This window comes from Camarhynchus parvulus, chromosome 1, assembly GCF_901933205.1.
Source record: "Camarhynchus parvulus chromosome 1, STF_HiC, whole genome shotgun sequence".
Classification (NCBI taxonomy): domain Eukaryota; kingdom Metazoa; phylum Chordata; class Aves; order Passeriformes; family Thraupidae; genus Camarhynchus; species Camarhynchus parvulus.
This window is the reverse complement of record NC_044571.1, coordinates 19,013,345-19,036,301: the sequence shown is the minus strand read 5'-3', so window position 1 is coordinate 19,036,301 and position 22,957 is coordinate 19,013,345. Positions and strand designations below refer to the sequence as shown.

General features: G+C 37.2%; 1 protein-coding gene across 2 annotated transcripts in view; it reads left to right on the top strand.

Annotated features, from left to right (window-relative positions):
• The window catches only part of FRMPD4 (FERM and PDZ domain containing 4), a 292,864-nt gene that overhangs the window by 263,765 nt on the left and 6,142 nt on the right, over window positions 1-22,957 (top strand). For both annotated transcript variants that reach the window (XM_030950574.1, XM_030950563.1), the window contains exons 6-14: window positions 7,367-7,471; window positions 8,666-8,773; window positions 11,734-11,865; window positions 13,917-14,036; window positions 14,819-14,955; window positions 16,197-16,323; window positions 18,647-18,736; window positions 19,321-19,503; window positions 22,776-22,914. In XM_030950574.1, the coding sequence (XP_030806434.1) occupies window positions 7,367-7,471; window positions 8,666-8,773; window positions 11,734-11,865; window positions 13,917-14,036; window positions 14,819-14,955; window positions 16,197-16,323; window positions 18,647-18,736; window positions 19,321-19,503; window positions 22,776-22,914 (1,141 nt within the window). The remainder of the gene's footprint in view (window positions 1-7,366; window positions 7,472-8,665; window positions 8,774-11,733; window positions 11,866-13,916; window positions 14,037-14,818; window positions 14,956-16,196; window positions 16,324-18,646; window positions 18,737-19,320; window positions 19,504-22,775; window positions 22,915-22,957) is intronic.

The following is a 22,957-nucleotide window of genomic DNA, read 5'->3' as shown; positions in this document are numbered from 1 at the left end:
AGTGAATATATGTGATGGGGGAAAAGAAATCCTCACACACTTTTCTTTTTTATACAGGTTTCATCTATTGACAGATTTAATTCTTGTCTATAAATGTCAGGTGAAGAAAGGGCATTTGCTTTAGTGCATCTATGTGTAGCCCTTGAAAGTGGACAACAAAGTGTAGTACTACGTCTGTGAGGTGCTGTGACCTCTTATTGTTATGCTGCTGGTCTGAGAGCAAGCCCTGTATAAACTAAATGTAAGGGAAGCTGAAACCCAAATAAATTGTGCACTCCATGTTCAATGGAAGACCTTACAGCACAGGTACAGTCCTTCTCCAGCCTTTAACCTGGAAAAGAAAGAAAGTCATTACCTGGTGTCTTTACCAAGGGCAAGTCTTGCCTGACCAATGTAGTGGCTTTCTGTGGAGTGACTGCATCAGTGAACAAGGGACAGTCTACAGATACCTTTTATCAGGGCTTCTGTAAAGCCTTTGACACAATCCTCCATAACATCCTTCTCTCTAAATTGGAGGGAGATGGATTTGTTAGGGACACTGTTAGGTGGATGAAGAATTTGTTGGATGCTCACATCCAGAGGGTTGTGATCAACATCTCAGAATCCCCATCAGTAGCTGGACATCAGTGACAAATGGTGCCCCACAGAGGTCTATAATGGGGCCAGTGTTAATTAATATCTTTGTCAATGACATAGACAAAGGGATTAGGGGCATCCTCAGCAGACTTGTAAGTGACACAAAGTCAAGGGGGATGGTTGACACCCCTGAAGGACCAGAGGGACTTGGACAGGCTCAAGAAATGAGCCTATGGGAATCTTCTGAAGTTTAACATGACCAAGTGTGAGGCGTTGCATGTAGTGACAGGACAAGGGGTAGTAGCTTTGACCTGAAAGAGAGTAGGTTTAGACTAGACTAGGAGGAAATTCTTTACTCTGAGGGTGGTGAAACACTGGAACAAGGTGCCCAGAGAAGTTGCAGATGCCCCATCCCTGGAAGTGTTCAAGGCCAGGTTGGATGGAGCTCTGAGCAACTTTGTCTATTAGAAGGTACCTCTGTCCATGGCACAGGGCTTGGAACTGGATGATCTTTGAGGTACCTTCCATTCTTTAATTGTGTCTGTGATTCACAGCTATTTGTTCAAGCTCTTTGTGAGGCCTGACAAGGCAGAACCTGCTCCTCTTGTTAAGTAGCAGCAAAATCTAATCAGTATCTGAAATACCTCTAGATGTCACTGAGCTGAGGATGCTACTGAAACACTTTTCTGTCAGCTGTTTGGACTGATGTGCCCATTTTGTACATGAATTTGCATTGCCCCACTCTGGTATGTCTATCAGAGTCCCCCAGCTCTACCTCAGCAGACAAAGCACTTGGGTTTTTGGGCGTGATGGACATTTAAGCTCATGTAGGCATGGAGATAGTCTCCCCAAGGATGTGCACAGAGCAGTTAGAAGGTGAGATTAATGCCTGTATGTTGGTGCTAGCTTTATTGACTGATTTTTACCCCAAGGTTGGGATGCTTAGTGAAATGAACTGGTTGGGAGGGCCTTGAGTGCAGGACTGTTGCACCTGGTAGATCTCATCTGTGCAGTATTATTGTACCTCCCTCCCTGTCCAGACCAGGCTTCTGTTGATTCATAGCATCCTCCCCCTACTGCTTTCAGCTTCAATTTTTTCTGCAGTGGAAGCAAGGGTGTCTGTAGGGATGTGGAGCAGCTAGGATGATGCCAGTTTGTGCAGCCAAGTTTTGGCCCTGAAGCAATGCAAGACCCCTCAGTTTATGCCAACCTTGGGCTGCAAGATTTCCTGGGTGCTCCTGAGTCACTTTGAGCATCTGATCCCTGCTGTCAGTAGTGCCTGAGCCCGTTGGCATCTTTTTCAGCCTTGCAACCCCTGGGTGTTGCTGACTCCAGCTGTGTACTTGTCCTGGTCTTCTGTGCCGGGAATCCTCTGACAAATACAATTTGCTTTACAGTTTGGAAATAATATCTATGCCTTCAAAAATTATGATGCATGTTTGTTTAATTTTGCCTCCTCCATATTTCCTTTTACTATTTTGCTAATAAAACTGGGATGATGAAGTAGAAACTAGACAAAGGAAAATAAGAGCTTTTAAATAGACTGAATTTTTTCCCTCTTGACAGAAGTACATCTCAACAAACATTTAATTGATCTCTCTTCTTGATAGTGACTTTCCTTCTACCATTACATGAAAAATATCTGCCAAGATGGATTACAAGAGTGCTATTTCTTAATTGGTTTTTTTGTGCTATTTGGAGTGTGGTTTGATTTTGCCTTTAAGTAACCATCCTTTATGATTGCAGGTGAAAGTAGATGTAATCTAGATTTATAGTACTCTGTAGTTCACTTAGTACTCTTTGAAAGCTTTTGCAGATAATTTTTGCTTAAATGCATTCAGTTTTGTTTAATGCTTAAACACATTAAAACACATTAAAATTTCATTTTAATTATGACCAAGCCAAAGCATTAGGCTATCTTTTTCTTTCCATCAATCTAAAAATCTCTGTTAGGTTCTTATCACCAGTGCTCCTAAGGAGGTCACCAAGCAGCTCAAGCAGTTAAAGCAGTTCAGAGTTTTGATTTCTGGAAGTATGGCATTTGATTATAATTTCTGACTGTTTTATTCTGTAAATGAACTATCATTCTGATTGTTGCCTTATTAAGTTTTACGTATTACTTAGATCAAATAACTTGCCTGTTTGATATCATTTCATATTTTATGTGCAGAGATCATTTGGTAGGTTGCTTTCATGATTAATCTCTTAAGCTCCTTGGATGAAGTCCAGGCCTGGCTGAGATCTATGGCAATTTTGCTGTGCATTAAGTTTTGCAATGGGAAAAAGATAGGATCTTCTTCTGTTTTGAAAGAGATGCTTCTTGTTTTAACATGGTTATACTTCTGAGACACAACAGTTGCAGAAAAATTACAGTAAATAACATTTATGGATCATAATGGTTGTGGCAACAATCTTACTGAGAGTTTGTTGGACTAATAATCAGACTGTGACTACCATCTAAAAATGGTAAAATATAAATAATGCAAATAATTAAATACAATTGTCTATGATAGATTGCCAACTTTTTAAGAGAGAACCCAAATCTGACCACTATTCCAACAATTAAATTTGTACCAAGAGTTTAACAAAGAAATAATCCTGATGATACTCTGTCAGTGCCATGTGGTTATCACAAATTACTGTGTGGTAAAACTTCTCCACATTATTTCTTCCGTGTCCCTACTTGCTCTTCTACAATGTTCTTGTGAGCCAGTGTAGTCTTTTCAGCCTTGTTCGCAGCTATGAATTACCATATTTAGTTTGCCTTTGGGCATTATGTCCTGTTCCACTTAATAAATGTAATTCTTCCTCTTACTCACCTTTTATTTGCTTGTTAAATACTGGTACTTGTAATTGCTGTTAGCCATGAACCAAAAAGTCAATTCGTTTTTTGCACTTGTGCAATTTTTTCCTTATTTTCTAGGATACTAAGTATTTTATATTAAACTAATGACTATTTTTAAATAACAAGCTTAAAATATATTGCATATATACATTCCGTGACTATTTAAAAACTACAGTGTTTCTGTAGTTTTAAATGTAGTATTTCTAATTTTGATGCTTACTGTCACAGAGCAGGTTTTCTTTTCACCTTGTGATTGTCCTATACTACTACCATTCTATTTCTTTATGATATCTCAGTACTACACTGTGCTCTTCTAGCTACTAAATCCTTTTTTTTTCATGAGCATGAGTAAAAAAGGTTTTGCTGTTGCAGCACCTCTACTGTCAAGAGCACTCAAAGGGGCTTTTTCAGCAAATAAAACCTACTTCCTTCGCAATCTCCCCCAAATTATAGTTTATGCCTAGTGCATGAAGCACTAGGAATTTTTACTTCCATCAAAAAAGTTTCCCTTCATAATGTAGGATATTATTTCTAAAATCTGTTAATAAATTACCTGCTCTAATGCTGCTGACAAAAATAGGATCTGATTTTGAAAAGTCTAGAAAATGAGAAAGTAACATTTTCCTGAAAGTCTGTTCTGCAATCTTTTGTGTTTTAACCCTGCTGATGGGAAGCCCATTGATTGCAGTCACTATAAGCAGGGTTCAAAGTAGGGTCTAGGTCTTCACTATTATTTCCTCCAAGAATATCTCTGTGCAATGCTTCATTTTTCTTGTTAGCAGTTTCTCTAGGTAGTGTTGAAATGATCAGCTTATATTTTCCTTTGAATTCTATGTAAACAAGTAAAAATTATTTAAAATCCTAATAAATTTGAGCTTTTAATAGGAAACAGGCCTTAGGTCACACAGAGTAAAGTTTGGAGGGTTTTGAGTTATTTTGACTCTTGTTAAAATGTGTGCCCTCATTTTGCAAAAGTCACTCTAATTAAGCTGTTTTTGTCTGTAACAATGCAAATACTTTACTTGCAGTGATAGATGTCCTGCATTAGTGTAAACACCTCCTGCTTAAGGTCATTAACTGAGAATAATGGCATCCATTTGGCTAAAACACAGAGCCTCAGAAATAATTGAATTATTATCTGGCACTATGAGAATCATTAAGTGATAACATTCTTCTACAAACCTAAAGACATTGAAATACAATAGAGCTGCACATCATCTTGCTGAGGCTTTTTTAGACAGGCAAGTTCCAACAATCAAACCTAACTGTTTTCCCAGGTATTTGCACGTCCTTTGGAAACACTTCTATTCCCAACGAGAAAATGTCAAGTGTCAAGTTGATGCAGAGGTAGAAACAATGACATTGCGCAATTAAACTCAAAAGCTGGGCTATTACTCAAACCTTTAACCAGCAGAGAATGTTCTGCCAAATACCTGGCACAGCTGTTTCATTTTCTTACACCCCTAGTTTATAGTTTGGAGCTTTTTGGAAAACAGTCTGCTCTAGGCTCTCCTGGAGTGCCTGGCAAAGGGCCAGAGTTTTTCGCATGTCGCCACAGCAAAAGTGGAAATGAAAGGAAGCGCCATGTTTTATGGCAGACCATGGTGTGCTCCCCTGGCTGTGCAATGGGTACATCAAACCCCACATCCCAGAGGGGTTCTTGGGAGCCCATATATGTTCAAACCTTTAGCTGTCCAATTGCATTTTTGCAATACCATAATTTAAGTGTTTATGCCTCCTGCAAGTGACTTTTGAGGCTGTAGAGAGCAAGAGGTTGTAGAGAGCAATAGGGACACATAGTGGTTTTCCAGAATTGCTGTATGGGAATAACCTTGCCAGAATCCAGAAAAAAATTGGCAGTCTGCCTGTCAAGAGAGGCCAGACTGGTGACTCATCTGTAATAAAAGCAAGCAACAGCACAGAGATTTTTTTTCAGCAAGAATAGTAAGAGAAAGCCACTGTTTTCCCCTTGTTCTTGCAAGGGAAAGCCAGTAGCCTAATCCAGCTGCTGTGCTGCCCTGTGGCAGTGGAATCAACAGTTTGCAGTCCATTACTTGGGTGCCAAATAGACTATCCCCCTTACACATTGCCAAGGGGGACTACATGGAGAGGAAGGAAATTAGAGAAGGCATCTCTAGTTTTATTAATCATGGTACTGTGTTATACTGTATCTTTCTAGGAATTAATCTCCAGAGGACAGTATTTAAACTGCTTCAGCATTTCCATATTGTCCCCTCTTGCTGAAGAAGTCAACAAGGTCCCCACCCTGAAATGCTTTTTTCCCCCCACTATTCTTTTTTTTTTTTTTTTTGGTGGCTGTTTCAAAACTTCTGGGGACCTTCCACTTTTTTTCAGCACTGACTCTGGAAGCTGGTCTTGGTTTGTTCATGGGGTTGAATTTTCTGTTATTTACAATCATTGGTTATTGTGTGGTCATATGTGCTAGAGAGGTAAGAAAGAATGAACTGTGAAAGCAAAGAAGCATTTATTTTTATTTCTTGATTCTGTTTTGTGCCTCAGGAATTACTGGATGTCTCTGATATTTCCTGGGAGAATGTGTCAGTGTTCATTCCTTGTTCACTGGTTGATACTGAACCTATGGTAATAGTTACCATGTTTTCAATGTGATGGTAGATTTGAGGCCTGCAGAAATGAGCTAGACTTGTTCCTGCTAGTTACTAGAAACAAGTAACTAGCTGGTTAAGAAACAAGGCTTCTGCATCACAAGAAAATAAATTTTTAAGCCGTTTCAGCAGAGATCAGAGACAGAAACAGAGGAGCACGTTGTTTCCACCTTGGACTATTCCATTGCTCCTGCAGATTGTTAGTTGAGTCAAAATTTGAGTGATAGAAATGAGATTTCCCATGTTTACAAGGACAGCTCTCATGCCACATTGATCATCACCACTTATGCCTCTACTTATTTCTCACAGGAAAACCAACATCACCTAAGTCTTTATTCAGGACTAGTAAGGCCACTTAGGACTTAGAGTAAGATTCTGAAATTCTTAATTCATATTTTCACGAAACAAATGGATCAAAACCTGGCCCAAAAGAGCCCAGTGAATTTCAGCCAAAGTGAGAAAGTCTTCCACTGCCCATTATCACGGTCATGAAGGAGGCAATGCCAGAAGCACTGTTTGCAATGACCTGAGAATAAACCAACCTCACTTCTGCTGATGAAAATGGAAATACCATTGACTGTGAATATTTAATTTGTTACTAAAAAGTAGCTGCTAGTCAAATTTCTCAGGTGGGGAGAGTTTTATTCCTGGGGCTGAAAACAGGTGAACCCATTGCATAATGTAGTAGGTAAAAGTCAAGTAGGTCACAGAAGAAAACTCGGAATGCTTCTACACTTCTAAGCCATGAAGTCCTACAACATGTCAATATTGATGGCACAGGGTGTGTTTAGAGGCTGCCTTCAGGGGAAGCCTGATGGCTTGCAGATGCCTCTTGGTGGTTTTCACCTGTGCTCTGAAGTGCATAAATACAGTGAGATGCCATTCCATTTGGAGACCTCGCAGACACTTTTTTTGCAAAAGTTGTGTGTATGTCTATCCAGTAGATCACAGATTATGCAAAGATTTTCCATTCAGTCTGTAAAGGAAGGGTTGCTGGTAGGTCTCTGGTCAGTGTCCCTTCATGCAGACAGGGTTGGGTGACAGCAGTCATTGTGGGAACACTACAGGAATTTCTGTGTGCACTGAGAACCTTTCTCATTGCTCCAGTCTAACAGTGGGATAATTTCCAGTATGTTCAGTATGTGCATAGAGATTACCTTAGGATGCATAATGGTTTGACTGTATTTCCATCCTTCTGTATGCAAAATGTTGCTGTATGCATGGAGTTTCCGGCATATAACAGGGGGAATAACTGAAAAAAGGAAAAAAAGGTTTTAATTTTAGGTTATGTGATATATCTTGTCACCATCTTTTCTTACAGTCTCCTAAATCAGCTTTTATTAGTGCTGCAAAAAAGGCAAGATTGAAGTCCAATCCTGTCAAAGTGCGCTTCTCTGAGGAAGTAATTATCAATGGGCAGGTGTCGGTGAGTATGCAGCTGTTTAACCTCAGAAAGGATTGAGCATTTCATCCAAAGGTACAGCTCAAGCCTGGAAAGGGAGGTAATTACATGGCAGGAGAAGCAGTGACAGGCTTGCAAAGAGAAGGGTTTTTCTGTTTCTGAAGTTTTCCAAAGATCTTTTTTCAAGTACACTAGGCCCATAATTTTATGAAAAATTTGTCCCTTAAAATAAAATTAAGATGCTACTGAATGAGTTTTGTGGTGATAACACGTTTGTCTTTATAGTCTTTATAGTGTTTGTCTGTTGGTTTCTTTGGATCAGCTTTGTTTTCATAAAACCCATAAGCTCAAGAGAGGTACCATGTCAGAGAAACTGATTAAGATTTTAATTTAAAAACGGATTAACCTCACAGACCACTTTAAAATTTGTTTTATCTCCTTGAACTTATTGTTTCCAGACCTCAGACAACGTCAGCCTCCCTTTGAGAGGCACTGGACTCCTCCTCAGACATGAACTCACAGCTCATTTTCATAATTTGCCAGAGCATCATTCCACACTGATGTCTTTAGCCAACTCTCTTCCAAACCTAAATCAATACTGCATTTTTAAAAGAAATTTCTGCTTTTTAAAATAAAAATAAGCAAACAATATCTCCAAAGATTTGCTCCCCTTCCTTCTCCTTCTTTATTTTGCTATACTGGTTATGAATCATCAAATTAGGTAGCAATGTTATATCTTGTTCTTCTTAAATTATAAAAGAAATAGCAACATTTAATAACCCTCTATAAAGAAAATGTTAATTATCTTGATTGTAATCCTTACTAACAAACTGTAGTTTCAATTTTTTAGATTGAAAACACTAAATAGCTCACTATATTCAGAGAAACAGTGATCCATTTTTCTATTTTAGTGAAAATGTTTCAACTTCAGAGGCAATATTTATTGTCAGACAGATAGTATTTAGGGAAAGAGAGTACCCCAAGCCAGACATAAAATGTATGTGAATAGTTATTTTTCCAGGACAGAAACCTATAGAGGGCAGCTGTTATGAGCCTGGCTAGACCCTTGCAGGGCATGGATATTTCTGCTTTCAGTTTGGGCCAACACCTTCCTTCTCAGTTTTTGCTTTTCTGTCAGAATGATGTACTTCTTGATAGAACAATGTTTATATTTCTCTTGTTGCATGTTGTAATCTGATTCACTAAATTGCTTGACAGGAAACAGTTAAGGACAACTCACTTCTTTTCATGCCAAATGTTCTAAAGGTGTATCTTGAAAATGGACAAACCAAATCTTTCCGTTTTGACTGCAGCACTTCAATAAAGGTAAGCTAGCTATTCCTTGGTATGAGACCTTCAGTAATTATCGTTTACTTGGAATGCTTTAAAAACAAAATTACTAGTGTGTTCAGTTTGAGCTGGACTCTTAGTTCACAAATAATGAGGATTTGGTCCATCTTTCTACTCCTAAAAATGTATTTTATTGTCAGTGAAGAAGAAGTGATGACTTTAATGTGCTTGGAGCACAATCAGAATTGTGTGCTTGTATCCTTTTGATATACTGCCAAACACTAGCATGATTTGTCAGCAAAAGTCAGGAGCTAAGAAGATTAAGATGTTGGTTACTGATTGAATATCATCCAGCTTATCATTCAGTGAATTTAGGATGGAATATTGTAGGATTATGTCGGTGATAAATTACTTGCCTCAGTGCAGTGCCCTCTACACTTTCCATAGCACATTTCACATGCAGAAATAAAAAGGTAAAACCCTGGCACAAAACTGAGTCTGCCAGGGAATGTCTGTGACACTATTCCATGTGGGTTCCTAAATCAGAGGCATCATCAGTGTCTGTGAGAGTCTTGGAACAGTGTGGTAAGCAGCAGGGCTAGCATTACTGTTTGGGGAAGCTAGTTTCAACACAGATTGGTTACCAAATCTACAGTTTGGTTACCAAATCTACCCCGAGACATGAGAGGGGCATGGGTGGGATGATCGATGAAGGCTGGGGATGCCGGCTTTAGTTAGTTTTAAGGGATTGTAAAACCAGGAATATTTAAAGAAAGGCTGTCTTTGTGCTCAGCAGCATGCTCAATCAGTTAGAGCAGCAAAGAGAGTTATTTACTAAGGCAGACAAGAAATTTACTCCAATCTGATGAAAAAACATATGCTAGAGTCACACTTAAAAATGGCATGCAACATTTGTTAATAAATGTAGCATATATGCCTTAGGCATAAGTTGAATGCAGGTATGGATACAAGCACTCCATCCATGGGATACAACCTTGGGATACTGAATTCCTTGAGTTAATTTGAAAATTTGGCTGGTGAAGAAATAGGAGACATTATTCACGTAGCTAGTGAATTCTCCATACCATTCTAAGGTGCACAAGTCCACTTTCTAGTATTTTCTATTATGAGCATATAAACAACCAACATATTCCAGGATGTTTTGCTCCTGAAGACCAGTCTTTGGCCATCACATTACATTAGTTTTAAGTAGTCCCGTCGTGGATGTGTCATGTACTATCAGACCAAATGTCAAATCTGAAGTCATTGGCACAGATACCCATGTGGACTCAGTTACCTAGCTGTATTGATGTTGTAAGCCTGCTTTGAACTTAGTCATTTTGACTATTGGTAGGAATAATTTCCTTTGCATCTAATTCAGGCAATTAAATATTTTGAAACCTTCACAGCTATAAATGACATATTCTTGCATGTGTGTGTGTATTCCTCAGTGTGGATGGGTGGGTGTGGATTGTTGCTTCTTTGCTTAACTGGGGTGACATGGCCCAGGTGAGTCAACGTAAATGCAGTTTTTCTCACCTCTAGCAGTCCAGTAGTTCACCACTTAAAAAGGAGGGTACAAGCAGCACCTAACCTGCAGTCCTCAATTTCCATATTATTGGGTCATGGCACCTGGGCTCACTCTGAAATTATCAGATGGGAGGAAAAGCAAAAACTTTGGTGCAGTAATTCAGAGGCTGTGTGCCTTAGCCTCATATTTTAAAAGGCCCAGAAGAGCTAGTGGTGGAAAGCAGTGCCATTAATACCCTCTCTTAAAAGCTTATATTTAGTATTATGCTGCTTCATGTTACTGTTATGCCCATAGTCTTTTAGCACAGTTTAGAAGTATAAATAAAAGTAGATTTAATGTGTAAGTAATAAATTCCCCATTGGCCAGAATAGTATAATATTAGCCTTTATTATTTAGAGTGACAGCTAGCGATTCATTGATGCTGTCTTATATTCTCTACATTGCAGAGAGCTGTCCCCATCTTTCCACTTACATTTTTTCATCCTTCCACCAGTTTGGTCTTGATTTTCCTTAAACACTCTGTAATTGATCAATTAATCTTCCTAAATTATGTTAAAACACTTGGATTACAATTTGTCATGATCTCCTTAGTAGATCCTATCCATCTGGATACTTGCGTATATCTGAAAATCTTTCAGATGGAAGGAAATGTTTTAATCTTGTCACCAACATACTGTGAAACTATTTCTAAATGATGGGTTATTATGCATTTCTTTTTCCTACAGTATTCACTAAAGTAAAAGATACCTTGACAAATGATATTAATAATCTGCATACATTTACAAAGCCTTATATGAAAGTAAGGTAGGGATTAGTTGAATGGTTTTGTGAAGAGGTTTGTTTAGCTGTTATTTTAGATACAGTCGTTCCCAAATTAACTCTCCTTAGTCATAATTTAGTGTGAAAAAAGCTAATCAGGAGTCTCTAAAAATTGATATGGTCCATCAGTTTAGAGCTATTGTTCTGCACAGTCATCATCATTGACTTTTCTGTCAGCATTTAAAACTCAAGTGAAATTTAAAAAACCCTTTGCCATAAGAACAAATAAAGGCCATTCATCTAATTTTTTTTTGTTGAACTTATAAATTTGGTTTGTCTACTTGATGGCGTGGCCCTGATAAAGGGAAGAGAACAGTGATAAGACCATCCCTTTTTTGCTGATGGGTTTTATTTCCAAGGAGACAGATATGATTTAAGGGCCACGCCAATATCATTTACATGTTAAATCACAACAGCATGTTGTCCATTCCTGGCAATCCCATTTGTGTATTTCTCATGTTCGTATCTGTTACCATCTTGGGGATGTTTGAGGAATCTTTGTGATGTCCTGGAAACTTGTGCAAAACAGGCACAAAGTCTGGGCTTCTGCCCTGTGCTGGGTACATACAGGGTGTGTGGCAGTGAAGAACTGGATCCCAAGCATTTCATTAATTTAAGCACTTTTTATAAATCCTTTGTTAATTAGGATGTCATCTTAACACTCCAAGAAAAGCTTTCCATCAAGTGTATTGAACACTTCTCCCTAATGCTGGAGCAGAGAGTTGAAGGATCTGGAACGAAACTCCTTTTGCTACATGAACAAGAGACTCTAACTCAGGTTTGTGTAATGGTCTATGAAAACAGATATTAATGAGATGGCTTAATCAGTAAATTTTCCGTCTTTTTCATTACTCAGATGAGTTAGCTGCAAGCTTTTTAGTTTGACACAGTCTAACAAATAGCTAGGATATTTAGAAGTGATTGTACAAATAAGGTTCTCACAGGAATTTTCTGTTATAAAAACATGATATTTCATTGCTTTATTGGGCTTTTCAAAAATATAAATAATTAAAAAATCACACTGAAATCTGAAAACCTAACCTTTTCCTATCACATGAGGCCCAGCTACTGAACATACTCAACAGCTGGCAAATCCATGGTAACAATTCTGAGAAGCACAGTCTGGCCAAATTTATTTAAAAGCCTTTTTTTGATATTTTGTTCAAATTTGATTATACAGATCTGTGTCTGTGTGACAGGGAATAGTCTCTTTCTGATGGAGTCAAGTTTGGCTTGTTTACACAGAGGTACATTGTGTCACTTCATTGATGATGAAATGTGACACAGAAAATGTTGGTGTGACTTTCTTCCTTAGATCAGGGAAGTGTGACTAAAGTTAAAGTTTCTTCAGAGTTACCAGCAGAGTACCCTGATTTTATCTCCTTATCATTTTACCAAATTGTTTAGCCTGAAATTTTCTATTATATTTCTGTGTTTCAGGAGAACTTTAGTATATTTTTAAATTTCAGTTAAATTAGAAAAAGAAGGAAAAAGGAGAAATTAATTGTTAGATGTGGAAAAATACTTAATTTAAATGACAGAATTCCTGTAATTATAATTAGTCTGTGTAATGGTGTGAAGGAGGTTAGTTTACCAGATGACAGTCTTCCTAGCATTTTCTAACCTTTAAGCACTTGCTTTTGCCATGTTAACATTCTTTTCTTGTGAGTATAAGCTACCCAGTGCTTGAACAATATCCAGAAATACTCAGTACTTGTCCTCCTAACCCAGCCATCTCCTTGAATGGTAAAATTGGTTATTGGTAAAATTCTCACTGAAATCAGAAAGATCAGAATAAACCAAGTTAGTGAGCTTTCAAAAATCCCATCTGGAGGTTTTATTAATATGTACAGAGTATGTCTATATACTTAGAAAAGAGGTGAGACAATGTGCAATAAATAGAACTTCTGAAAATTGTTCGAGCAAGACAGAGACTTCTATTGGAGATTTTTAAAAGTACAGTTTTGTCAAGAAAATACATTGATTTTAAAGTACCCCAACTCTCTAACTGCATTAGCCTAATGAAGAAATTACATAAACTACATTAATTCTGAGGGTGTCTTCTTTGAAGTTCCTGTAAAATCAGCAATATTTTAATTTGCTATTATAATGTTGCTGCTGACCATGACTTAAAATGCTGGGTTTGGATTGTTCTCCTATTATTACTTTGCTAGGCAATGGTCTCCTGTGAATATACCCAGATTACAGAGTTAGATGCTTAAAAAAGTTTTGCTGACCAACACACAAAGCTGACTTTTTAATTTTTTAATGTATTGGATCTTAGTCAGAAGTTATGGAGTAGATCTCTTAATCCAGAACAATCCAGGAAAAAGACCTAATTTCTCTCTATTTGCCTAATCGATTAAAACAAGCAAGAGAAGGTGAGAGTAATTGCTGCCAAGTTGCGCCTCACCCGTGTTCTCAGACAGCCTAAGAAATAAAATGTGACCTCTCCCCAAACACCTAACTCTTCTCTTTTATATGTTTTAGTCCTGCTGAAGCTCAATTCAGTTTGCATTTCACTTGGATGGTTTTTGTTAAAGTCTTTTATCTGTTTCACCCTGGTTTTGAGTGAATGCTGTTGCTTTGAGGATGAGTTGTATCAGGCAGTTATGCCTGTATGAGTCTAAAAGTCCTTCCCCAAGATTATATATACAATGTGCTTAGGTGAAGAATTAATAAATTGCCCATGGCAAAGCTCTTTTTTTTGGCAGAATGATTTTTCCTGCTACCACAGGGCTCTGGAGCAGGGTAACATTGCCCAAGGCTATAGACCCTGTTGCCCTACCAGGGTTGCCAAGATCTAATATTATTGTTGCACTGTCCTAGGTGACCCAAAGGCCAAGCTCGCATAAGATGAGGTGTCTTTTCAGGATTAGCTTTGTCCCAAAGGATCCCATTGATCTTTTAAGAAGAGATCCAGTTGCTTTTGAATATCTCTATGTACAGGTAAGTGAAAGCACAGCCATTGCTAGTGTAAAGGAGAATAAAATAATATACTTACTCTATATATAAATTTACATCTTCACAAAAAAAAAAAAGCATTATTGCAGTGAATTCTGGCTTTTATTACTGCTGCATAAAGCTGATGAATGCACTTGGGGAATGTGCAAATCTCTATCATCTGCAAAGTCCCCTTTCTTCATAAGTCTCTCCAAGTAGTAATGCTTTGATATCTTTCCAAAATATATTTGGCTTTAGAGAAGAGTGAAGCTGAATTAATTGTTAATACTTATTTATGGTACTGTAATATCAAACAGAAATGATGTCTGAAAAGGTTCTTCCAGTAAAGGGGATGGGAGAACTGATGTACAAGCAAGGTGGTTCTCCTGAGTATCTCATCAGGTGGAATCCTGCTATTCTGAATCTAGATATACTGATACCCACCAAGCACTCTGTGATGGAGGATTAGTCTTCTCTCCAGGAAGGCTGAAGAGAGCTTAGGTGAAAATAATCATGCCTTTTGCTCTTTGGCAGAAGTACTGGCATTCTTCATTAGTGCCCATATCATAAATACCTGACAACTCTGAAAGCAAAAACAGAGTCCTGCTTCTGAGTTAGGGGTTACTTTTCATGAAGTGTTAATTAAAAAACAACAAACAAACAAACAAACAAAACAAACAAACAAAAAACCAAACGGGGGCGGGGGGTGAAATAAAAGAAAATAACAGTAATTTATTTTTAGTGCAAGGTTTTTTAACATGATGCTCCCTCTACTGGTTCTTTGGCAGAGCTGTAATGATGTGGTCCAGGAAAGATTTGGACCAGAACTGAAATACGACATCGCCCTGCGGCTGGCAGCATTACAAATGTATATTGCAACTGTGACCACCAAGCAAACTCAGAAAATCTCCCTCAAGTACATAGAGTAAGTTGAGAATGCTGTGTCTTCTTTAAAAGTGAAAGTTTAGGAGTAACTTGTAGATTATTTAAGGTTGTTTCTTTAGTATGTCTGTACGCATGCACCAGTTTAGATTTAATCTTTGTCATTGAAATTAATTCAGGTGTGTTAAGAGTGGTACCTTTTGTCCTTTGAGTCTGTTTTACCTTTTGATCATCTGTTTGGGCATGTGAAATAGACTATAAATGTAAATATGATTAGCTCACTTGCTTTCAGTGATTTAAGATCTAAGTTTATATGGTCTGAATCCTACGGTTTTAGTAAAGATTATTATAGTAAGATTCAGTTCAGAGTACAGTAGGTCATAGATTGGGGTTTGTAATATTTCTTAAATGCAGATGTACTCCAGTAGGCACCTGTCCTATTTTAGGCTCTATGTGTGATATATATATATATATATATATATATATAAAACTACATATATACATATATACAACTAAAATGAAAAATAAACATTGGAAAGTGCAAATGTGTGTATATCAGTTTAGATTGAAAAAACCCAAAACCCGCAACTAAATAAAAACCCCAAGCCCTAAAACTTTTGTTGCTGTTGCTGAGTTTGCTTGCAGAATGGAAATAATAACTGTTACACACTCAGTCTTGAACAGTTTATCCATCATATTGAAGGCAATGTTATATTCTATCCTATTAATGAATCTGCAAATATAGTGACGAGTGAAGAGTCAGTCTTCTGTCAAAAGGGGTGCTTCCAGCAGAAAAATAATTTGGTAAATGGAGGCAAACTGGTTGCATTTGAGGAGGAACCAGACCTCCCCCCCAACCCCCAAACATAAAGGTGACAAGAAAATGGCTTTGTTTCCATGTTCTAAAAGAAACCCATAAAATAAAATTAAATCTGACATTGCATTGGTAAATTATCTGCTATTTTAATTCTGTAATCATACTTGCCAATGTAATTAAGTAGTGTCTAACATAGACTTTACATATGAAACTTAAATATTCTTTTCTGAATGGCATGAATGAAGTAATGGAAGGGGTAGAAGAGAGATTATTTATCATTTTAAAATACCTTTCTCATAAAAAATAAAATGTTTAAATTTAATAAATAACATGTTATTGCAAAATTCTGGACTTGATCAACTCTCCTTCTATTTTCAGGTAATCATTCACTTGGCATCGTAGTCACCAGTCTTTAGATAAATAATCATCACAGGAATGTGAAATTAAATATATGCCTTTTATTGCAGAAAAGAATGGGGATTAGAGACTTTTCTTCCATCTGCTGTGCTGCAAAGCATGAAAGAAAAGAACATAAAGAAAGCACTTTCCCACCTTGTCAAAGCAAATCAAAACCTAGTTCCTCCAGGCAAAAAGGTACTACATTTGCATCTTAATGGAAAATATGTTTTAAAGAACAAAATTATGGCATGCATGGGACACCTTTAAAGCTAATATTTTGGAGAAACACCTAGCCACTTTATTTTCAGATTTAACTTCAGGTGCTGGTGCAACATAGCCAAAAACTATTAAAAATAATTAATTATATCCCACCTAAACTATCTTCTTATCTTGAGAATGACAGATAACTGGTTATTAGTACCTCATGTATGATAAGCATATATATTTTTTTCATTAGCTTAGCGCTTTCTATCAATGGCAGATTTGCTAGGAAAGTTTTTGTTCTCTCTCTGATGCTCTCATCTGACCTAAATGCTGTTTTTCAGATTGTTTTCTGTTACACTGTAGAGAAAGACTTTTCGCTGGCCAAGATCTAACTGGATAGATGATGGTCCTTGCAGTAAATGAACCTCCTTGCTGCTGTAAAATACTTTTCTTAGCACTAAGCTTTCACTTCAGCTGGAAAAAACATGGATAAGACAATGTCTCTGAGAAATGCCTTTGTTACATGCATGCAGCTGAGACTGCTTTTAGACACCAAAATGTGGTTTCTTAGTGCAGGTCATCTTCTCATGTGTAGTCAATGGAGAGAAATTGGCACTTCCAGGGAGCGATTCATCCCATCCCACATTCGGGACAGAAATAGGTCAGATTGCTTGTGCCCTAGAAATGCTTATGTCTCTTCATGGACTATAAAAAGAACCTGAGAGTGACTAGTTGAGACATAAAATGAGCTGAATCCTGCTTCATGACACTTTGTTTGTAAACTAAAAAACCTCAAAACAGCTGGTGCATGAGCTAAGGCTCATTGTCATCAGCAGAAATCCTGCTTGGAGGTTTCAGAACACATCGTGAGTGTGAACATAGCTCTGTGTGTCTGACCTCACAAAGAAAGGCTGAAGCAGTGCATGTCTCCTATACTTCTGAAACTAAAGCTAAATTATGCCAATTGCTTATTATTTATCTTGGTAGTATAAATTTGGATTTATTTTGGAAGGCATCACTGCTGCTGGCCCTTCCGGTGTGAGATATGCCTTACAGTGGCATACCAATATCAGCTCTTGGTTAGAAGAGGTATTGCAACAGTCCCTTCCTGCACCAAGCAGACTTTGTTGGGTTTGCTTCATTCCTTTTGATTTGAGCTTTGGAAATGCATGTTAGCCAACCTGCCTTCTTACCAGGTAGGTCTGAGAAGGAAAGCATCCAAGCTCTTGATCACCTCCTGTCTCACTTGTAGGTACCACCACAGGAACTAACTGATTTCTTTCTGGGGCTCTTCTCTTCCTTCACATGAAGAGAAGTTCATCATTCTCAGGATTCTCCTGTTTTTTTACAACCCTTGTGTATTTCTGCACCAAGGGAACACCTGGTACAGCAAAGGGCAAAGCATTACCGCTGGTTGCTCTGCTTTGGATCCATTTCCTCCTTGTTGTCTAGAAAAAATTTAGGATTGGGGCCCCTAAATTCTGTTCAAGATTAAATAAGATTTTGAATTAGAAATCCAGTGACTGGAATGAAACTAGCAACTGATTTGAGACTGTTTTATATTATCTTCTAAACGTCCAGATGCAAGGATTTACACACGGGAAGTGTAAAGTTTGGATTCAGACTTCTGAAATGAACTGTTTCTTGTTTCCCTTCTGTCTCATAAAATATTTCCAAGTTTTCTTTTTTAAGTAGGCAGTTTAAGCTCAGAGGAAAAAAAGAGAAGACAAATTCTGACATCTATTATATAACATGATCATATGTATTCATGTGCCGTATTTAGCTTTCTGATTTATTACCTACTAAATATAGGGGAGTGTTATTTTAGAAAGTAAGAAATGCAATAACAAGGTGGAATAATATGCCCAATACCACAAGTACCTAGCAAAATGTAAAATATGTAGCTGACAAATGCAAATTCTCTGTTCTCTTTCTCTGTATAGGTACATAAACATTTAAGAACTGATGGAGTTTATGAATGGAAAGCTGCTTGAAATCTCTCAGTGAACAGATGTTTAATCTGAGTACTTTAACATTTTCCCTTCATTAAAGCAGTTAGGATGTTCTTGAAATGCTCTGATCTGCCCATTCCCAAGTCCTCAGTGCATTTTAACTAAACGAGCAAGATATTAATTTTAAGAATGAAACTGTTTCACCTCATCTGAAGCTCAAGCATCTCAAGATTTAGTTTCAGGCTCCAAAGAGCTGTTATTGCAGACCATTCTCTTTATATTACACAAATACATTTTCTTTCAGAATTTTCTAATGTGATGATTTCCACAACTACCTCTTACCCCTGTTTCTCCTTTCTCAGCTCTCTGCTCTGCAGGCCAAGGTGCATTATCTAAAGTTCCTCAGTGATCTACGATTATATGGAGGGCGTGTCTTCAAGGCAACACTAGTGGTAACATTTCTCTTAAAATAGTCTCTTCTCTTGATTTTTTTTATCTAATGCCTTTTTTTTTCAAAAGCCGGATCATATAATTTTCTTTAGAAGTTTAGGTTCTATTCATATGCTTAAAATAATTTTTAGTTTAACCAAATCACTTTTTGCTTCTTTTAATCTTGAAAAGAATATATTTGTCATAATACAAATTATATTGAGAATTTGGAGATAGATAGCACTTTCTTAGCAAATAACACCATCCAATTATCTATTGAATGATAAAATTGTTAGTCTGGAAAAATCTTAATGACCAAGTTTTTCTTTTAACAGAAGCAGAGTCCATCCATCGTCTGTCCATCTAACTATCCACCTAAAATCTAGAGTGCAATCAACATACAGCAAGAAATTTCTTTACTTTTTTTTAAAATTATGAATCAAGTATGCTCTTGTGTATCGTATCTATCTAGTAAAAACATAGTAATCTTTAATGCAGAAATGCCATGCAAATGTAACTCTGTGTAACTGAAAGGAGTGGTGATTTCTGTCACAATGCAGTACCTATCATGTTTTTTACTTGTGTTTTCTTTCTTTTTCTGCTAAAGCAGGGAGAAAAGCGTTCAGAAGTGACCCTGTTAGTAGGGCCACGGTACGGAATCAGCCATGTGATAAACACCAAAACAAACCTTGTGGCTCTCCTGGCAGACTTCAGCCACGTGAACAGAATTGAGATGTTTACAGAAGATGAAAGCAGTGTTAGAGTTGAGCTGCATGTCTTAGATGTAAAAGTAAGTTTGTTATTGATTTGTGTTGATATAGCATCTTTTAATAATGCTTTTCTCCTTGAGTATTAGATTAAGCTATGCTATTCTGAACATTTTCATGCCAATAGTACTCTGAGAGTACATTTTCAGCTCTTTTTTTGTGGTCACAGTACATTTATACTACAGGTTGGCCTTACAGTGTACTAGGCTGGTGTTTTCCAGCACTTGCATATTTTGATTTTTCTCTCAGCTGACCCTCAGAAACTTGCTTTGTTATTGTCTTCATGGATTTCCATGGTAAGAAGAGGTGGTGATGAAAATTACCTTTTGAAGCTCCTTCTAGTGTAATATACAGTATTGTTACCAGTAAAGATTTGCCAGCTGCATTGGACCAGTGTCCCCTGTAATCCAGTGTTATATCCACAAAGTTTACTGCAAGTGACCACATAACAACTGACAATTAAAAAAAACTGTAAGAATTAATGTTTTTTTTTCTTAACCTTTATCATTCCAGTTTGGTATTCACAGATGCTCATCATCTACCTATAGTCATTTAATTTCTTTTAAATATCGCTTAACCCTCTGCATCTGTGTGGCATCTAATGGCAAAATCAGTGGAGTTCTGTATGTTATGCTGTCCTGGTTGTTTTCACTGTGGTTTCCATTTGGCTTTGAAGTGAAAGGCTTCATAGACTTTCTGGGGCATTAATCTGAAAAACCAGAGATTGAAGGCGGAGTTCTCATTGTATTTGAAACTGAAATATTTGATTAAAATAAATAGAACCTAACACTTCTTTTTGCTTACCCAGCTATACACAAAAAGCACACGTGAGGAATATTTTACTAGGCTTTTGCTTTGAATGCTTTAGGTGTATTGACCTGGAACAGTTTCTCTGTATTTAAGGTAATGAAAAAAACATTGTTGTAAAGTAATCTTTAAAGGCTCTTTGACAACAATTTAAGAGAAATGTACAGGTTGGTGAACATAGCATCTCTTTCACCTTACTTAGCAATGGTAACACCTGAGGATCTCAGGCTGCTTTGCCTGCATTACTGTGCTAAACTCATAGCCCTCTTGCAAGAAAGCTATTATCACCTTTTTACAGATGGGGAAAGTAATATAGAAATTAAATCCTTCCCATCTGCCCATATTAATATGCAGCACAGTATGCCATAGTGTTATGTATTACCATGGTATTATGTTGTTATAATACAGTTTTGTTATATATTATAATACAGTTACTGTCTTATTGCTAATTGTGCATATCCTCATCTCCTTACACTTCAACATATGTGATCTTAAACCAGAGAGACTGACTAAAAAATAAAAATCTGGGAGGCTCTGGGTGGAATTTGACAAAAAGATGCCTCTCTGTGGGGCACAAGTAGGGGTTATGACCATGTCCTGTAAAGGAGATGCAGACACACACTGGTAGGTATTCTCAATGATGTTTTCATCCTTTCATTTACCCTCAAGTAGCAGGTTCATATTTCCAGCTTCTGAATGTACGAGTATATGTTATATATGATATTATTTTCTTAATGAACAGACAGTTCAGATTTTTATTTTATTTTTGTTTCTTTAAATATGTTCTCAAGAACGTTTCACTTGGCAGAAGCAGGCAATAAAAGTTTAGCTGTCCCAGAACTTTTCAGCAGAGTAGCAGTACTTCACAGAATTGTTTTTAGAAATCTGAGAGTTCTGCAGAGTTCATCAATTTCTGCCAATCACTGCAGAAAATTTGAGGTTAATGTAGCATTTCAAATGTCCATTTTTAGTAGTTGCTCAAAAGAAGAGATTAATTAATCCACTGTTGGTTTAATAATTTATAGTAACTATAATAGCTATATTTGAAATAATTTATAGTAACTATAATAGCTATATTTGAATACCCTGAAAGAAGCATGTACTGAATAGAAGCTCAAGCTGCAGCAAAAATAGGTTAAAATAAAAAAGCCTTAATATATTTTTCCAAGTTGGTGAAAACAATTTATACAACATTCACGGCACCTGGAACATTGTGGCCTAAGGTGCTGTAGCATAAGCTTTTAAAAACTCATCAAACCTATTTTGGGTTGGGTAGTAAGCTGTGATCAGTTATGTTTTGGCCGCAGCTTCCATCAGAATCAGTTGTCTTTTTACTAGTAAGGGATTGAGTAGGTTGGAGAGCCTACCTGTGATACTTCTCCTGGAATGAATGATATAGGTCCTTGCATCTGTCTTGTGACAGTGGGCTCTGCATGCTAAATTATGATAAATTGTCACAAATGTCCACATACTATGAGTCACTACAAACTGTGAGTGATAAGATGGGTTGTCTGTGGCCTAATTTCTATCTATGCATCATGGTGAGGGCTTCATTTTTATTTCCTGTCTTGGAGTTGTAGAGGCTAACCACCTTATTAAATTACATTTGAGGAGAACAGTTTTTGGTATTAAAAGCTATAGAGACTTGAAGAATTTTTTTAGGCAAGAAAATGTATACATAAAGAAAAGTGAAAGAAAATGAAAATTGAATTAAAAGAAAATGAATTAAAGTATGTTTCACATGGATGTTTTGGGTTCAGTGCTTGCTAACCTGGCAGCCACAGTTTTTCAAAGCTCTGAGGTCTCACTTTTTGTTAGGGCTGTCTTTTTTTTTAGTGTTTTATGTTAGTTGTCTTTGCTGGTCACACTTCTGGTGATCTTTCTCCAATCTCTTTGCCTCTGCTTATCTGCTTATTTTTTCACCACTTTTCAGTAACACCAGGCCACAAACACTGAAATCTTTTAACCTGTCCCTGTCTTGCAGTGTAATGATAGCTTGAACCTGACTGCTTTATTTTATGAACCTCAACTTTCCCTGACTGTTTGCTTCCCCTGTCATGCTTCTTTGCATATACTTAGTGCACGACATTTTCAGGGAAGCAGCAGATTCTCATACAACTGCAAGACTCCAGCACCTACTGTACCAGGTTCTTCACCTCTGGCATATTCAGAGTAACATTAAATAGTGCTTTTACCAGAGTAAGATATCTGTGCAAGAAAAAGATGGAGCAAGAGTCTTACAATAGTTAGCTTCATTCAGAAAGAGAGTAATCAGTTGTTAACATGTCTAGTTGGACTTCTTCCTTACTACAACTCCAATCTTGACTAAACATTTTATACTGTTTGATATTGATAGTGAGGAGAATAAATTCTCACGTGTATTTTTCCATGTGGTGTTTGTGATGTAATTACTTTTGCTCCAATGTAATAGTATTGTCAACAGGCAAACAGAGGAGGAATAGCCTTAACTTGATTGTATTCTTCTTAGCCTATTACTCTTCTGATGGAGTCATCAGATGCAATGAATCTTGCTTGCCTAACAGCTGGATACTACAGACTGCTGGTTGACTCAAGGCGTTCAATATTTAACATGGCCAACAAGAAAAATGCAGGGAGCCGAGAAACAGGTATTTATCTCACAGTATGTTACCCATGGTCCAGTGTATAAAG